Source organism: Melanerpes formicivorus, unplaced genomic scaffold, assembly GCF_026170545.1.
Source record: "Melanerpes formicivorus ecotype bairdi unplaced genomic scaffold, bMelFor1.0.p_v2 SCAF_182, whole genome shotgun sequence".
Taxonomy (NCBI): Eukaryota; Metazoa; Chordata; class Aves; order Piciformes; family Picidae; genus Melanerpes; species Melanerpes formicivorus.
Window position 1 is genome coordinate 504,514 of NW_027142534.1, and position 16,933 is coordinate 521,446.

The window sequence follows — 16,933 nt, forward strand, 5'->3', positions numbered from 1 at the left end:
GCCAGCAGTGGCACAGCTCTTACTGCACACACTGACTGGAAATGAAATCTGATGGGAGCCTCAGGCCTGGCCACCAGGACAGCTGACTGCAGTGGGCTAATTCTGCTCATTGTGGGTGAGTGACAGCAGACTGGTGGTTGGGTGTTCCCTGCTTCTAGCCATGGAGTCTCCAAGACATTTGTTGCTCTTGCGTTGATTGAGACTTAGACAACAGAGGCTTCAGTGAGTGACCTCTTAGGAGTTAGTGAGGGCAGAGTTGTTGCCACACTGACCAGTTTCTTGGCGGTGCACAGAGAGGTCTGAAAAACCTGAGCATGGAGGTATCACTCAGCTGATGAATCTCTTCATGATGGACTCTGGTGTTCTACACCAGTGTGGATGAGTGTTTGAAACAACAGAGACCAATGCCTTTAACTGGCTGGTAGATTTCTGTATCAGCCAATGCTGCCCCTCAGTGGCTGCCCCTCTGCAGAGCTCTCACTTTGCTTGTGCAGCGTGGCAGGATTTTAATCCTGCCAAAGCTCTCAGGCACAGCCAAGGCCTACTCAGGAAAATGCCATTCCTTGATTTGCACAGAGGCACAGAAATGGTGCTCCTGGTTTGGGTGCTCCCCGTTTGAGTCTTGTGTGAGAGACTGGGATAAAGCATGAAGTGCAAGATAAAAAGGTTCAGGGTGTTGTCAGAAAATCAGGGTGAAAACAGTAGTGAACAGCTCCCCCCACACACACCCCTTTACATTCTGGTGGTGGAATGCACTGAATAAGCATTTTGCTGGTTTGGGTTTGCCAGGCAAACCTCAGTTACCTTCTGCACAGGGTGAGGGTCTTCCTCTAGGCATCTGCAGGGGCCGAGGGGCTAACCTGACAAAGCCTGAGGAAACAACTCCATGCAATGCAGAGGCTGCCTTGAAGCCAACAGCAGCTCAGTCAGTGTGTGAAAACCTGATTGCCTCTTCAGGATGTGGTCAGGTTGCTTTTCAAAACAAGGGGGAGTTATGCTGCAGGGTGGAGCTTAGCCAGAAGTGCCGACCGCAGCATCCTGCCTGCCGCTTCTGAGGGATGCCTTGGGGCCTGTGTCTGTTGGGGTCTTTCTGGCTCATGGCCAAGCTGCTGTGGAAACTATCACTCACCAAACCACCAGACAGTATTTCTCATGGCCTTCTCTCTGGCATGTCTGTCTTTCCTCGTGCTGGCATCAAGCTGTCCCTTCCCTGGTCTGTCCTCAGAGGTGAGCCTCTGTTTGCTGTGATGCAAACTCTCTTCCTGAGGTCTCTGCACAGTGACTCGAAAGACCATCCCTCATTCAGAGCCCTTGAGTCAAGCCTGCATTTCATGGTCCTGTTGAAGCTTTTTAATGTGCCAGGGAGAATCTCCACTTCCCTGTACAAAGCCTAGAGGGACCCTGGAATATGTTGTCCAGGGAGGTGGTCGAGGCCCCGTCCCTGGGGGTGTTTAAGAGCAGGCTGGATGAGGCTCTGGCCAGCCTGATCTAGTGTGGGATGTCCCTGCCCATGGCAGGGGGGTTGGAACTAGATGATCCTTGTGGTCCCTTCCAACCCTGAATGAAACTATGATACTATGAAGTTCAGCCAGCAGGTTATCAAAGCCACGTTCCTAACATCACTGCTCACTACCTCTGTTGGATACCAGCAATCTTCATCCCAAATTGGGAAGGAAAGCCATAGGACAAACCACAGCATTTTGGCTTAGTAGAACTTTATTTTGGCCTTTGCCACAGCAATCTGAAATGCACCTGCAGGCACTTTGCAGAGGAAGTACAGGGTTAATAAAGAAAGAAATGCTTCTAGGGGTGAACATTATTGAGCTGGGTTGAATGGGATCACTTCAGAGCCAACAGAGGTCCTCTCACCTGCCCTGGGAAACTGTTGCTATTAAAGCTGTTTAAAACCCATCCAAGCTATAAATGGCAGCTCCTGTGTCTGAATTCCCTCAGCAGTGCTGCAGCAGCAATGCACTGTGCCTGTGAGAGGGGTTGCAGAGGTCACAGAGCTACAGAGGGATGGGTTTTTCAACACTGTTTGAGCAGGTTGGATGCTTCTGTGCAAAGGCTGGAAGAGTAGGGAGACAAATTCTCCTTGGCATGAGGGTGAGGAAGAATACACTGTCCCCAGCTCACAGAGAAACAGCAAAAGCAGTTACAATCTTAACCTACATGAAGCAGCTAGGTAGGATGCAAGGGTGAGAAGGGGCTGGGCTGTGCTCTGGATGCTTGCTCTCAGCAGACCTGGCACTGGCTGTTCCACCTGTGGTGCTGCTGGCACAGGCTCTCTCCTGCTGCCCTTCAGACTGCTGCTGTCTCGCTTCTCCCCTGTCTGGAAGAGCAAAATGTCTTGTTTGAGGCAGGTACCTTTTTAAAACCCCATGGAGTTGAGTCCTCCAGGAGGACCAGAAAGGTCCAGGAGAGGGACCCCAGAAAGCTGTAATTTTGTCATTCAATCCACAGTTCTGCTGTCTCTTTGTAAGCTGGCAGCAAGGCCAACTCCATCCTCTCCTCTCTCCCTTTGGCTCTTTGGAGGGAGCCCTCAGCTGCTGACATGGGGGAGGAGGCCTGCTGCTGGCCTTGAGGGGCCTGGATAATTTTTTCCTGTGCAGTTATGGCCTGCTTAGGATGGGGAGACAATGGGAGGGGAGGTGGGAGGGGGGGAGAAAAGGTGCTCTGGGGACCTGTGGTTTAGCCTGGCTGCGGGAAGGTTTGGGGGGCTCATGTGTGCTGCATATGTATTAGGTGTTAAGGGTCATGAATTCTGTATTTTCCTGTGTATTTTTGAACACAATTTCTGTATTTCTCTCCAGTTCAATGAGAGCCTCTTCTATTTCACTTCCTTTGGGAAGAAAATCCTTTCTGTCTGCCCTTTAAACTGAGGCAGTCTTTTAAGCTGCATTTTTTGCAGTTGGTCCTACATGCCTTTGTCTGATGGCTGTCCAGACTCACAAATCTTAGGCTGGACTATCTTCTGTGCCTCCTTGTAGAGCTTAACTTTAAAACCCTCCCTCCCCCTCTCTTTCCTCTCACTTCTTTACATGTTTGTGTTTTGGAGACTTTGCTTTTGACTCCTCATTTGTCTTGATTTTCCTCCAGGCTTTGTGCTCTGCCACTTGGAAGGTCAATGCGGTGTCCCTCAGGCATTTCTGCCAGCACCTGAGTTGGCTCTGGCAGAACAAGTTTGCTGCAGATAAAAGCCCCAGCTGGGGAGCAGTCACAAATTGCTGAGCTGCAGACACAGAAAGGGTTTCTTTCAGTTTAGGAGGCAGAGTGGGAGGGGCTGCAGTTTTTGGGGGGTTGTTTATTAGTTTTGTTCTCTTTGTTTTGTCCCCAGAAACCTTCAAGTTATTTAAGCAAACAAAAACAGAGAAAGGAGCAGATGAAGAGGTGTGATTGGTGGTGGAGTTAGGGAAGTGCACAAAGACAGGCAGCCAGTCCTGGGGTGTGCCACCAGAATCCCTACAGATCAAGCCACGTGCCTCCTTACCTCAGAACAGAAACAGCTTGATGCTCATCAGCGTATTGAAGGCGATGGCTTTTGCCAGCAGGACTCTCAGGCCCAACACAGCCATGGACAGCATGTTCACTTTCTCCACCTGGGTATCTGCTTGGTGTTGGAGGAAAGATGGCAGAGATCATGTCCTAGCTTGGGATGTTGTGATGTTGGCAGGAAATGGCAACCCCACAGCTAACAGTTTCAAGGAAAGAAACAGCAGCAAGAGAAGAGATGATGCAGAAACATGGCAGGGGAGCAGGATGTCTGGAGTGGATTTTGCTTCCTGCTGCTTGTCTGTTACTAAGACTCGAAAAAGCAGGTGGTGGCTGCTGAACAAGTTGTATTCCAGTTCCTCTGCCCCTCAGAAAATACATTTCCAGGCATCTATCCCCAGCACAGTAATGTAACCACAACCTGTTTAGGTAACTAACCTTCTGTGGAGGTGTCTGTGGTGTTGCAAACCTTCCCTGTCGCTGGCTCTTCAACCTCTCCTGGGTTTTCCTCCTCCTTGTCTGTAGGTGCTGTAGGTTGGTAAACCAAAAGCCTTATGAAGTGTATCCACATTGCAAAGGATTAAACACAGCCTCCTGTGACCCTTCCCACAGGAGCACGTGGGCAGTGCAGGCCGGGGCTCCCATGCTCAGTCACCTTGAGCACTAAATTGAGGAGAAAATTTTGCAGGAAAGAATTCCTGAGCTGATTTGGTTTTAGTGTTTGAATATTCACGATGACAAAACCAATTCCCCGAAGCAGGAAAAGTGCTTTAGGAAGAGACCGAAGCCACATCACCCCTTCGACTCGGTGCCTTTTCAGGCTGTGCTCTAGAGATTTGCTGCCATGGGCTGAAGTTTCACTCACAAGTCAATGTGCATTTGAAAAGAGATTGTGTCTCCTCCCCACACCTCTCACCCCCCCAGAGAGTAACTCTGGGTTGTTGAGTACTTAAGGCTGTTGATTTTGGGGGTTTCAAGAATCTTTCAGCTCTACTTGCTTAAGTTTCAGAGGTCTCAGAATCAAAGAAACCTTTAGCTTGGGACAGGCCTTCAGTATCTCTGAGCCCTACCAACCCTCCCAGCGCTGCCCTTCCTGTCTCTGCTGGTCACCCAGGGCAGTGCTCACTGGCAGGAGAACCAGCAGGTGCTAGACGACACAGCCCCCAGGGGCAAGCTGCAGCTGTACCATGGCATCGTACCTGTTGTGCTCCCTGTGTAAAGGATGCCATCAAATCTAGCTGTGCAGGTCACCTCAGTGTCTTCTGTCATGTTGACCACTTTGATCGCATTGTACAAGCCCTCTGAGGTCAGAATGGGTGGACTCTGTTCATACACCACTTCATGAGGGGACACCTCCAGGCTGATGCTCTTTGTGTTGGAATTCCTTGCCAAACAAGCTGCTTTCCCAGAGCTGCCACCCTCTCCCAGATGCTTTGATTTCATCACAATGACTTCTGGGGTAGAATTTCTTCGACTGTCTGTAAAAAAGGGCATGGTTTGATTTGATTTGATTTGATCACAAGCTCACCTGGGTGCTGTGTCACCTACGTATAGCTGGGACTAGTTCCCAGCACAGTTAATGACTACCTGCCTTTTTTTGTCATTGTTTCTTGCTGCTGCTTTCGAAAGACCAAATCAAAGACAGAAAGTGCCTGGGAGAAGGCTTTTCAGAGGAGCTTCAATTCTATAGGATCCTAAGCTCCCTTCTGCCAGAAGCTTGTGCCTGTATGTGGGTCCTCTGTCAGTAAGGGGCCTGCAAATGAGACCTTATGGCACTGCTCCAAAACCCTAACTATTCTGCTTTCCTAAAACAAAGCTCTAGCAAGTTCTTTCCTGTGTATTCATGAGATGTGAAGGAGTAACATTTTTTCCTTTACTCTCCTTCACCTCCCCCAGATCTTCTGTTGTGGCTAAAAGGTCTAACCAAAGCAAGAGCGGCAGAGCAAAGAGAAGTCCTTTCCTTTGCTTGCAGGAATGAAACACTGCTGCTAGAGCGGGGGTTCAAGGTTCACATTTCAGTAACAAATGCTCAGATGCAAGAAGGATTTTTCTCTCTAAGATGGGACAGTAGGAGGGAAGCAAACAGAAGTCTGTGAATTGCTTATCTGCACAGTATCACAGAATCACAAAATGCTAGGTGTTGGAAGGGACCTCCAGAGATCATCCAGTCCAACCCCCTGCAGGGTCAGCTGGGGCAGGTCACACAGGAACACATCCAGGTGGGCTATGGACAGAAAGCTTACATTTTAACTAGGGACTTTAAAGCATGACAGAATGGCTGCCTGAATTTTAGGAGGAAAAAAAAAGGGGGGAGAGTGGGGGGGGGAGGGAGTGGGGGGGTGGGAAGGGAAGTGAAAATCCAAAGAATAACAACTCAGCAAAGGCTGATGCGTAAGGAACACTTACTTGGCTCCACGGTCAGCCGAGTGCCCTTCCCAAAGACAAGAGCAGCAGTGACACACCGTGAAACCAAGCAGTCAACAAAGGCTCTCTGTGCTCAGGCTCCCTACTCACATTTCCTTTGCAGGTGTTGTAACATGCCAGAGCCTCTTAGGCCTCTGCTTTCCTTCTTACCCGAGAAGATCTTTAAAGGCTTCCCATGTTTCCTGCTTTCTGAACAGCCTGCTTGCAAGTTTCGCCAGCAAGCTGCTTCTGTGGCATAGCTCCCTGGGTAGGATCTTCAGCAAGAGCAAATGTGCTCAATGCAATTGCAATTAATGAATCAGAATGATTTCTTTATCAGACCTCAGAAGCCTCAGCTGAGTGCCACTCTTCTGAAAACACAGCCATGTATCCCTGCCACTGCTTGCCTTTGGGGGGGATATTTGTGTCACATTCTGGCAGTGGCATTTCTTAGCACAGGAAGTTGTATTTCTTTTTCTATTCTATTTCTTTAGTCTTTTTCTATTGAGCTTTTTTCTCTTCAGTTCATACAAAGACAGAGAGAACTAAAGCTTGCTGTAATCCCTTCTCACCACATTTGCCATTTCAAAGCCTAGGCATCTTGCTAGCCAGCTGCCATTCACTCTTAGTGGTCCTGGACATGAGGCAGTTGCACAAGTTTAAGCCCTGATGTAACCTCCTTCCTCCTCTGTCTACCCATGCCTGTGGAATTACAGATCTGGTGACGGTAGGAGTGTGGTACCAGTGTCCAGAACCAAGTTCTCACACAGGAGAGTGGAAGGTTGGTCTTAACACTTCTGTCCACTGTCAGGTTTTCACTGAGCTGTGCATTGCTGCTCCAAGTAAGGCAGTGAAAAGCCACAGGAGGATGGGACACTTCCCAGTGAATTTGGGGCAGAGAACACTGGGAATACAGACTGGGAATAAATTCTAAGATCTTAAACTTAAGTAGTGCACACCAGGTGTCTGGGGATCATGCAGTAACTGTGATATACAGAGAGGTAGCTCAATAGTTCCCGTGAAGCCTTCCTAAACAGATACAAGCAGAGGACTCAGCTTGAAACCCTGGCCAAGGAGAGTGCCCTTTAGGGAATACTGCAGCAGGAAATTCCTGCAGTGACCCAAGCCCATTGGATTCTTTTGCCCTCCCCCACATTAATTTTAGCATGATTTTTAGACCCACAGTAATAGCACTTACTTGGTTCAACCGTGAGAGTGGTGCCACTTCCAAATATGAGCTTGTCAGACTGCACACTGCTAATCCTTATTCCAGTAAAGAACTCTCCCCACACTGTTCAAAAGTGTTGTTCAAACCCAGCAGGTGAAAAGCAGCTAGCCATGCATGCAGCTCCATGAAGGTGTCCAGAGCCATATTTTCTTCCACAACTGGAAAGAGGGGGAAAAATAGAATAGTTGATTGATCTTCATTGTCTTGAGTGAGTACAGCACTCCCAAGGTCTCCTTCTCTTCTGTCTTTCAGAAACCCAGTGAGCTCAGAGTTGCCATGACCAATACAAACATGAAAGTAATGTTGCATTTTCCTCCTTAGTGATTTAAGTCACTCCTTTCCTTCCTTTCTCAAAACACACTGCCTTTTCACCTTCCTTGGGTTTTTGTACAGGGCCCCACGTTGTTTGTATCATTGTGGAACTCCAACCCCAAACACCGTGCTACATTGCAGTACAAAAACTGCCTCTGCCTTCTCTGTCCCTGCACAGGATTCTGTCACATGACTTCTCTAGTGGCTTCTGACCCAAAATACTACATGCAGAAACAAGATGTGCCTGTCACAGAGTGGTAGGGCTTGGAAGAGACCTCTGAAGAGCATCCAGTCCAATAACCCTGCTAGAGCAGAGTCATCTGGAGTGAATCACACAGGAACACATCCAAGTGGGTTTTGAAAGGCTCTAGAGAAGGAGACTCCACAGCCACTCTGGGCAGCCTGCTCCAGGGCTCCAGCACTGTCGTAGGGTTGGGAGGGTAAGGCCAAAAAGCCTCCTCCCTCCCCCCTGTAAAGTAAAGGGAAAGAAAATTGAAGGGAAAGGAAAAAAAACTCACAGCTGAATTAGCAAAGCAGTGGGTGCTGTATATTTACAAAGCAACATAGGATATGCAGGAGAATATACAAGATTTACAATATTTACAATATATACAAAAATACACAATAAAGTAGCACAGAAATGAGAGTTCCCCCCCCTCTGCTGAGGGGGTTCCCCACCTCTGCTCCCCCTTCTCTCCCCCTTTCCCCCTTTCCCCAGAGAGGGTTAGAAAGAGAAGAACTAGAAAAAAAATTAGAAGCAGTTATGTGTTAATTGGAAAGCAGTTAATACAGGCCTTGCAGTTTATCAGTTTCAAGGTCAAGCCTTGGCCGAAAGCCCAGAAACAGTGAGCTGCTGCCACCGAAGGAGCAGAAGAAAAAACTGACCAGAAAAGTGTAGGAATGCCCAGGACACCCTGCTGCACTCCCAGTTCAGAAGGTGCTTCCACACAATCTACCAATGAAATTAGTTTAGATCCTTCTTTTCATTTACAAACATCCTACCACCATATTCCCTTTCTTAAGGGGACAGCCTCAAACGGTCACAGTCCACCCCTTCTAAACAATTTCATTGGCTGTTCACACTGTCCATCCAATCCAAGACGACATTCACAGTTTGTAAGTAAAGTTCATAGTCCATTCCGGCTATGCTCAGATGTAGATGATCAAAAGTCCAAGAAAATCAGAAAATGAGAAAAATGGAAGACAGTTCATTTCTTCGCCGACAAAGCGAAGAAAAGGGAAACAGGGATTCTCAGGGTCTCTTAGTTGACTCAGGGCTCTCAGGGTTCTCAGGGTTCGTGCACCGTAGATTCCTCGTTGATTCTTCCTTTGGACGTGATGTAGCTGTACAACAGTTTGAAATTAACCTCTTTCAGCTAAAGTTAAATTTCTTTGTGGAATACACTGAATTTCACCATTCTCTTGCATTACCCAATAAGTGTGACCCGGACCTTCAGCTGAAACCACCCCTCGGACAGGTTTAGCCTCTCCTGAGGGTGAAAATACCCAAACAGTTTTACCTAACAGATTCTTTTCTCTAACAACAGGAACTCTATCACCTTCTACTTTCTGTAGCAGATCTAACTGTGCAGGTCCAGCTCGGTTCACTGAACCTCTACTATTTACCAGCCAGGTTGCTTGTGCTAAATGTTTTTCCCAGCTTTTCAAAGATCCACCCCCCATGGCTTTGAGAGTGGTCTTCAACAAACCGTTATAGCGTTCAATCTTCCCTGAAGCTGGTGCATAGTAGGGAATGTGGAATATCCACTCAATACCGTGCTCTTTTGCCCAGTTCTTTACAAGGTTGTTCTTGAAATGAGTTCCGTTGTCTGACTCAATCCTCTCTGGAGTTCCGTGTCTCCACAGGATTTGCCTCTCCAGACCGAGAATGGTGTTGCGTGCAGTTGCATGTGGAACTGGATAAGTCTCCAACCATCCAGTGTTTGCCTCTACCATAGTAAGCACGTATTGCTTGCCAGAACGAGAACGTGGTAGAGTGATGTAGTCAATCTGCCAAGCTTCACCATACTTGTACTTGGACCATCTGTCACCATACCACAAGGGCTTAAGTCGTTTTGCCTGCTTAATAGCAGCACAAATGTCACAGTCATGGATGACTTGTGTGATAGCATCCATGGAAATGTCTATGGATCTGTCACGAGCCCACTGGTATGTTGCATCTCTGCCTTGATGTCCTGACGGATCATGAGCCCACCGAGCTAAGGATATCTTACCTCGGTGTTTCCAGTCAAGATCAAGATTAGAGAAGTCAGGAAGTGAGCCAGTTTGTGTGTGGTGGTTGAGTCTCTGGCAGTCACTGTGGTTGTCCACCCAGTGGTAGAGAGTCCTACAAAAACATTTGCTTTTTTCAGGGCCAGGTGATGTCTCCTCTTTCATGTCCTTTGAAGTGCAGATAGAGCTGCCCTGAGTTCTCACTAAAATATTGTCTATACTTAGCAAAAAGGGGGGAAAAATGCTCCTTTAGAGTTGTTAGAGCTGTTCTCACTGAAAGGACACAATTACTGGCTTTAGAATCATAGAATACATTGGGTCGGAAGGGACACCTCCCACCAGCCCATGTTGCTTAAGGTCTCATCCAACCTGGCCTCAAACACTTTCAGAAAAGGGACATCCACAGCTTCCCTGGGCAACCTGTTCCTGTGTCTCACCACTACAAGTAAATAATTCCTAGCTAATATCCAATCTAACCCCTCCCCTCTTCAGCTTAAAGCCATCACCCCTTGTCCTATCACTACATGCCCTTGGAAAATGTCCATCCCCAGCTTTCTTGTAGGCCCCCATCAGGTACTGGAAGGCTGCTATAAGGACTCCCTGGAGTATTCTCTTCTCCAGGCTGAACAGTCCTGCAGCCTGTCCCCATAGTGGAGGTCCTCCAGTTCTCTGATCCTCTTCATTGACCCCCAAAAAATCTCAATTTGTATTTTAAGACAATTTTCTTTTTGGGGGGAACAGCTCCTGGCACATCCATCTGATTTCATCACACATTTGTAGGAGGCTGTGCCCATGGCTTTTACTGGCACAACTGGCCCTTGATCATCACCTCCTGGATTGTGGGGGTTGCTTTCTGCTCTCCATTCCTATCTTCCAGACATGGATGGGCAGTGCTCAGGACATGTGTGTGTGTGTGTTCACAGGGAGCCAAAGCCAGAAGTGCATAGCAGACATTTTTCATCATATCCTGGGAAAACTCACCTGGGCAGTGCAGTTTCTGGTGCAGTGCCACCCTCGGATCCAGCTGGCTACTGTTAGGTGCTGTAACACTACGGAGACTCCCTGAACAACATGAGCTATGCAAAAGCAACTGAGTTCTGCCCTTCCACATGCAAATTTCAATCCCTTCAATGCTCCCTGGCCTTCTTCCAAAATAATTTTAAACACCCAAACCCAAAAATTCTTTCCCTGTCTTTTTCTGTCTGTGGGAGAGAAGGGCAAGGGAAGGAGAAGGTAACAGCATTTGGGGGGTTTGTGTGTGCTCGAGAAAGTCTCTCCTGCTGCAGCCACCCTATGCCCCTTTCCCAGAAAGCCCAGCCCAGCTCATTCCTGAGAAGTCTTCTCAAAGCCAACCACAGAGGCCTGGCAGGATTTAATCCACCTCCTTCCATTTCTGCCCTGATCCTGCCTGTGTTTTCTTGTGATTCCTTGCCTGGAATCTGGCAGAGAAGGGTATGGAAAAAAACAAACAACTCAGAACCTGACCATGGGGAAAAGGAAAACAGGCTGGATGGAAGGTAGCTTTGCTTTCCAATGCAAAGTTCTGGAGCCTTCCTCTGCCCAGCACCATCATCTATAGGATTCCTCCAAGCACATCACTCAAGAGCCCAAATTCTGATCTCCTGACGTTCAGGGCTTCAGTCCCACTTCTTGCATTGCTCCCTGTTCTTTGGATCCTGAGCTCAAACACTGAATGGTCACTGCAGACAAGGCTGCCCTCATCTTCATGTCCACCACCAAGTGCCCCTCATTTGCAAGCAGAAGGTCCAGCTCATCAGCCACCTGTGCCAGGAAATGTTTGTCAGTACACTGCAGAAACCTGCTTGATTGCCTGTGCCCTGCTGTGCTGTCTCCCCAACAGACACTTGCTGTGGTTCAAGCACCCCACAAGGACCTGGGCCACTGGAAGTGAGGCTTCTTCCAGCTCTCTGAAGAAGTCCTCCTCAATTTTTGTTCCTCATGAGATGACCAGGAGTAGTCACCCAGCAGTGTCACCCAGGCTGATCTGCTGCCTAATCCTGACCCACAGGCTGGCTCCTTTTACATCCCAAAACAGAGCTCCAGGCATTCCAGCTGCTCTCACAGACTGGGCAATTCCTTCTCCTCACCTTCCCAGCCTCTCTTCTGCAATGGCTCCATCCATTGCAGTACTTCTATAAGCTACCTCACCATGTGTCCATGATCCCACAGCTCTGCAGCCAGGCCATGGAGGGAAAAGGGAGCCATGTGCACTACCCTGCATTTCCCCACACACTGAAGCTCACATATGTCGGCAACAGAGACTGGAGTCAATACAGCTGACCAATATGGTTGAGTATTGTTCCTTTATTGTTCCAGTATTGAAGGCCTATGGTGTGAGCATAGTGAGTATAGCACAGTAAAGAAGGTAAAGTAAAGCAAAGAAGAAGAAGTGCCTATCAAGGGAACTTCTACAACTTACATAAACTCAGAGAGCCTTGTTGGCATGGCTTCATTGGTGCCCTATGAGTGACCACACATGGCACTGTTATAGATCATTGGTCCAACTACTAACGACACGCGAGGTTGTTGATGCAGGTGCATGTCCTGTTGCTCCAAGATAACTTTCTATGTTTATAGCTACCAGTGCCCTCCTCTAGTTACATGATGCAGGCACAGCACTGTTTTGCTACACTGCTAGCTGGCTCTGCACTTATGCTGAGCATGGCCCACCACCACGTCAGGCTCTAGGCCTGCACTGCCAGATTGCTCACACTGCTGGTCGCTGGCATTGCCACACACATACTCTCTGAAGTCCACAGAACAGAAACATAGAACAGCCCTTGCAGGGACAGATGTTGGAAGATCATCTGATCCTGCCTTTTGCAGGAAAGAGCCAGCACTCCAGCTGGGAGAGAGCAGAGCAGAGAGGAAGAATCAGTCTGCTGCCTGTGTTACTTTTGATGCAGCCCAGCATACAGTTGGCCTTCTGTGCCTCAAGCTCATATTGTCAGCTCATGTCCAGCTTTTTATCCACCAGTACCCCCACAGTACCCACTAGTACCCCACCTGTCCTTCTCCACAGCACTGCTCTCAATGCCATCATCCCCCAGCCTTGACTGATAGCAGGGGTTGTGCCAACCCAGGTGCACAACCTTGCACTTGGCCTTGTTGAACCTCGTGAGGTTCACAATGGCCTGCTTCTCAAGCTTGTCCAGCTCCCTCTGGATAGATCCCATCCCTCAGCTGTGTCACCTGCACCACTCAGCTTGGTGTCACCTGCAAATTTACTGAGGATGTGCTCACTCCCACCATGGCATTTATGAGGATATTAACACCCCCTGAGGGACACCACTCACCACTGTTCTCTGTCCAGACATAGAGCCATTGACCACTAACCTCTGGATGTGGACATCCAGAAAAGTCCTTATCCCCCAAACAGTCCACTCATGAAAACCATCTCTCTTCAGCTGAGAGAAAGATGTTGGGGGGAACTGTGTCAAAAGCCTTGCAGAAGTCCAGACAGATGACATCCACAGGTCATCCCTTGTCTGCTGATGTGGTCACTCCATCATAGAAAGCCGCTAGGTTTGTCAGGTAGGATTTGCACTTAGTGAAGCCATGTTGGCTGGCCTTGGTCACCTCCCTGGCCTCCATGTGCCATGTCAGAGCTCCTAGGAGAATCTGTTACATGGCACAGAGGTGAGGCTCACACGTGGGTAGATCCCAGGATTCTCCTCTACCCTTTTTTAACAATGGGTGCAGTGCTTCCCTTTCCCCAGTCCCCAGAACCTTCACCTGACTGCCAGGACTTTTCAAAGGTCATGGAAAGTGGCCTGGCAACTACATCAGCCAATTCCCTCAGGACTCTAGGATGCATCATGTCAGGTCCCATGGACTTTGGTATGTTCAGGGTCCTTGTAATGGGTTGGGGCAGCCCCCCCCTCCCCACCACGTGCAGAAATAACGACTCAGACAAACGGATTGAAAAAGTGATGGAAAGTTTAAATAGAACAGTGAGTGCGTGCAGAGAGCTAGAAACACAGTGACAAGAGAGAGACCCAAAACAGACCCAGAGAGATCCCATTCCCACCTGAGGGTGCACCCAAACACCCAGGGCTCCTCCTTCCCCCTCCCACTGCTAGGCTAGTCTCAGCTGGCCAGATCTGAGACTGCCCATCCCCCTTGTGGCCTTGGGCCTAACCAGGCCCATGGCTGGGAGATCTCTCCCCCAGTTACCGGGTGGCGAGGAGGAAGGAAAGAGGAAGTGCCAGACCCCGCCGTGAAACTTATAGTGGTGCAAGAGATCATGGTAGGAAATAACCTAATTTCCTGTGTTCACCCACTGGGCTGGACTTCTGGACACAGGAAACACCCCTGTAGCAGAGGACACCCAGCCCAAACTACGACAGTCCTCAGGTGGTCTCAAATCTGATCTTCTTTTACAGGTGGAGGAACTTTGCACCCTCAGTCCCTGCCTTGAAGTTCACCTACTCAGGAGGAATGAAAAGAGAGGTCACAAGTGAAGACTGAAGCAAAACCCTTGTTGAGTACTTCAGTCTTCTCATCTGTTGTCAGCTTGCAGTCTTCCTCCTCAGGAGTCACACTTGCTCTGACTTTCCTTTTCTGGTTGACATACCTGTAGAAGCTCTTGGCTTCCCTTGTCAGGTTTAGTATTTGATAGAACTTCTGTGGGCCCACAGCTCACCTCCATGTACTCAAAGGTCTCTTATATAAAGTGCAAGTCTGTCTCCTCTTCTTCCTTTTCTACCTCTGAGTGGGTTTGTAGCCATCCATTGTGCCCTTCCAAGCACAATGAGACTTCTTCCAAGTCTCTGTGATTCTTATGTCATAACTCTGAGACTGGGCATGGAGCTCCAGTTTGTTGCCCAGACGATGTGCACTGACATGTCTGCACTTGAGGTGGCTACACTCAGGGTGCCTGAACTCAGAAAGGCCTGGAGAGCATTGCTCACTGCTCTCATTCACTCTGTTGCTTGTGAAGGTGCAGGAGCCACAGCTCTGGACACTACTCACCAGGTTTATTAGTTTAAAGCACAGTTCACTGTCAGCCAATGTGCTATTGAAGATTCTCCTTCCTCTTCTACAGAGGTGGATCCCATCTCTCCTGAAGAGGATGTATTCATCAAAGAACATGACTGCAGAAACCAAAGCCCTGGCAGTGATCTCAGAAGGAAAAGATCACCTTGGCACCGATGCCTTTCACTGTCACCTCATGGACTCTGAAGTCCTAGTTGACATTGCCCAGGGTTTGTACTACTGTGCCATTGGTGCCACGTGGAAAAGAAGTAGAGACTCGGAGTCTGTGCTTTTGACCAGAGGTGCAGACTCTCTGAGACATCCTGGGTGAGTCTCCAGACAAGTAGTAAACTTCCCTTGACTGTCAGGCCAGCAGATGGATGCCTCAGTGCCTCTCACCAGCACACTACCAGCACTGACTGCTTCCATTGGGAGCTTTTAGTGTACTCTGCTGGTTCCATTTCTTCGTGTAAAGCTGGTTAATTGGTGTGGGCCTCTGCCATGGATCTATTGCTGGTTGGACTTTCAAAAGGGAGTAAAGACATAAGCATAGAATAGAATCATAGAATCAACAAGGTTGGAAAAGACCTCAAAGATCATCAAGTCCAACCTGTCACCCAACACCTCATGACAACTAAACCATGGCTCCAAGTGCCACATCCAATCCCCTCTTGAACACCTCCAAGGATGGCGACTCCACCACCTCCCTGGGCAAGCCATTCCAACAGCCAACAACTCTCTCTGTGAAGAACTTTCTCCTCACCTCCAGCCTAAACCTCCCCTGGTGCAGCTTGAGACTATGTCCTCTTGTTCTGGTGCTGGCTGCCTGGGAGAAGAGACCAACCCCTCCTGGCTACAACCTCCCTTCAGGTAGTTGTAGACAGCAAGAAGGTCTCCCCTGAGTGTCCTCTTCTCCAGGCTAAGAAACCCCAGCTCCCTCAGACTCTCCTCATCGGCTGTGCTCAAGGCCTCTCCCCAGCCTTGTTGCCCTTCTCTGGACACCTTCAAGTCTCTCAATGTCTTTCTTAAACTGAGGAGCCCAGAACTGGACACAGGACTCAAGGTGCGGCCTAACCAAAGCAGAGTACAGGGGCACTATGACCTCCCTGCTCCTGCTGGCCACACTATTCCTAATGCAGGCCAGGATGCTATTGGCCCTCTTGGCCACCTGGGCACACTGCTGGCTCATATTCAGGTGGCTGTCGATCAGCACCCCCAGGTCCCTCTCTGTTTGGGAGCTCTCCAGCCACTCTGACCCCAGCCTGTAGCTCTGCATGGGATTGCCGTAGCCAAAGTGCAGCACTCGGCACTTGGACTTGTTGAATGCCATCCCATTGGCCTCTGCCCATCTGTCCAGTCGGTCGAGGTCCCTCTGCAGAGCCTTTCCACCCTCTAACTGACTAACATCTGCCCCTAACTTGGTGTCATCTGCAAACTTGCTGATGACTGACTCGACCCCCTCATCCAGATCATCGATGAAGATGGTGAAGAGGACAGGGCCCAGCACTGATCCCTGGGGCACACAACTGGTGACTGGCCCCCAGCTGGATGTGGCACTGTTCACTACCACTCTCTAGGCCCGGCCCTCCAGCCAGTTCCTAACCCAGCACAGAGTGTAATGGTCCAATCCACGGGCTGACAGCTTAGCCAGCAGTTTGCTGTGGGGGATGGTGTCAAAGGCCTTGCTGAAGTCCAGGTAGACCACATCCACAGGCCTCCCCACGTCCACCAGACGGGTCACCTGATCATAGAAGGAGATCGGGTTGGAGAGGCAGGATCTGCCCTTCCTAAATCCATGCTGGCTGGACCTGAGCCCTTGGCCATCCTTCAGGTGTGCAGTTATTGCCGCCAGGATAATCTGCTCCATCACTTTCCCTGGCACTAAATGACTGCAGGAGGGACAAGGACCTCTCACAAGCACGTGGGGCTTGGCCTCTAGGCTTCCATCCTGGATGTGGTCTTTATAAGACCTATGAGCAGAGGGTCTAGTCCAAGTGGAAGGCATTAGGAGCCAAGCTGTGGGAGGAACAGGTAGGTGCCTGTCTCAGTGCAGAGACAGAAAGAGCCTCAGTCCTTTTGAATATTCCCGTGTCATGAAATTAGAGGCACGACCGAGGCCAAAATATCAACAGCCCTTGAGGCTATTCATGACACAAATAAAGTGGATGGATCAGAAGGGGAGAGAGAGAGAACAGAGAGGGAGAGAGAGAAGAAGAAAGGAATTATATTACCACACCTCTCACCCCCCAAGACAGTTTGAGTCTGCAG

At 49.2% G+C, this 16,933-nt stretch overlaps 1 protein-coding gene and 1 gene segment (V, D, J or C); both read right to left on the bottom strand.

Moving 5' to 3' along the window:
* The window catches only part of LOC137457527 (M1-specific T cell receptor alpha chain-like), a 99,338-nt gene that overhangs the window by 39,411 nt on the left and 42,994 nt on the right, over nucleotides 1-16,933 (bottom strand). The gene's annotated exons all lie outside the window — the stretch shown is intronic.
* The window catches only part of LOC137457528 (T cell receptor delta constant-like), a 36,282-nt gene continuing 21,055 nt past the window's right edge, over nucleotides 1,707-16,933 (bottom strand). The window contains 4 exon segments of the C gene segment in view: nucleotides 1,707-2,332; nucleotides 3,491-3,610; nucleotides 3,931-4,020; nucleotides 4,692-4,970. Coding sequence covers nucleotides 3,492-3,610; nucleotides 3,931-4,020; nucleotides 4,692-4,970 — 488 coding nt within the window.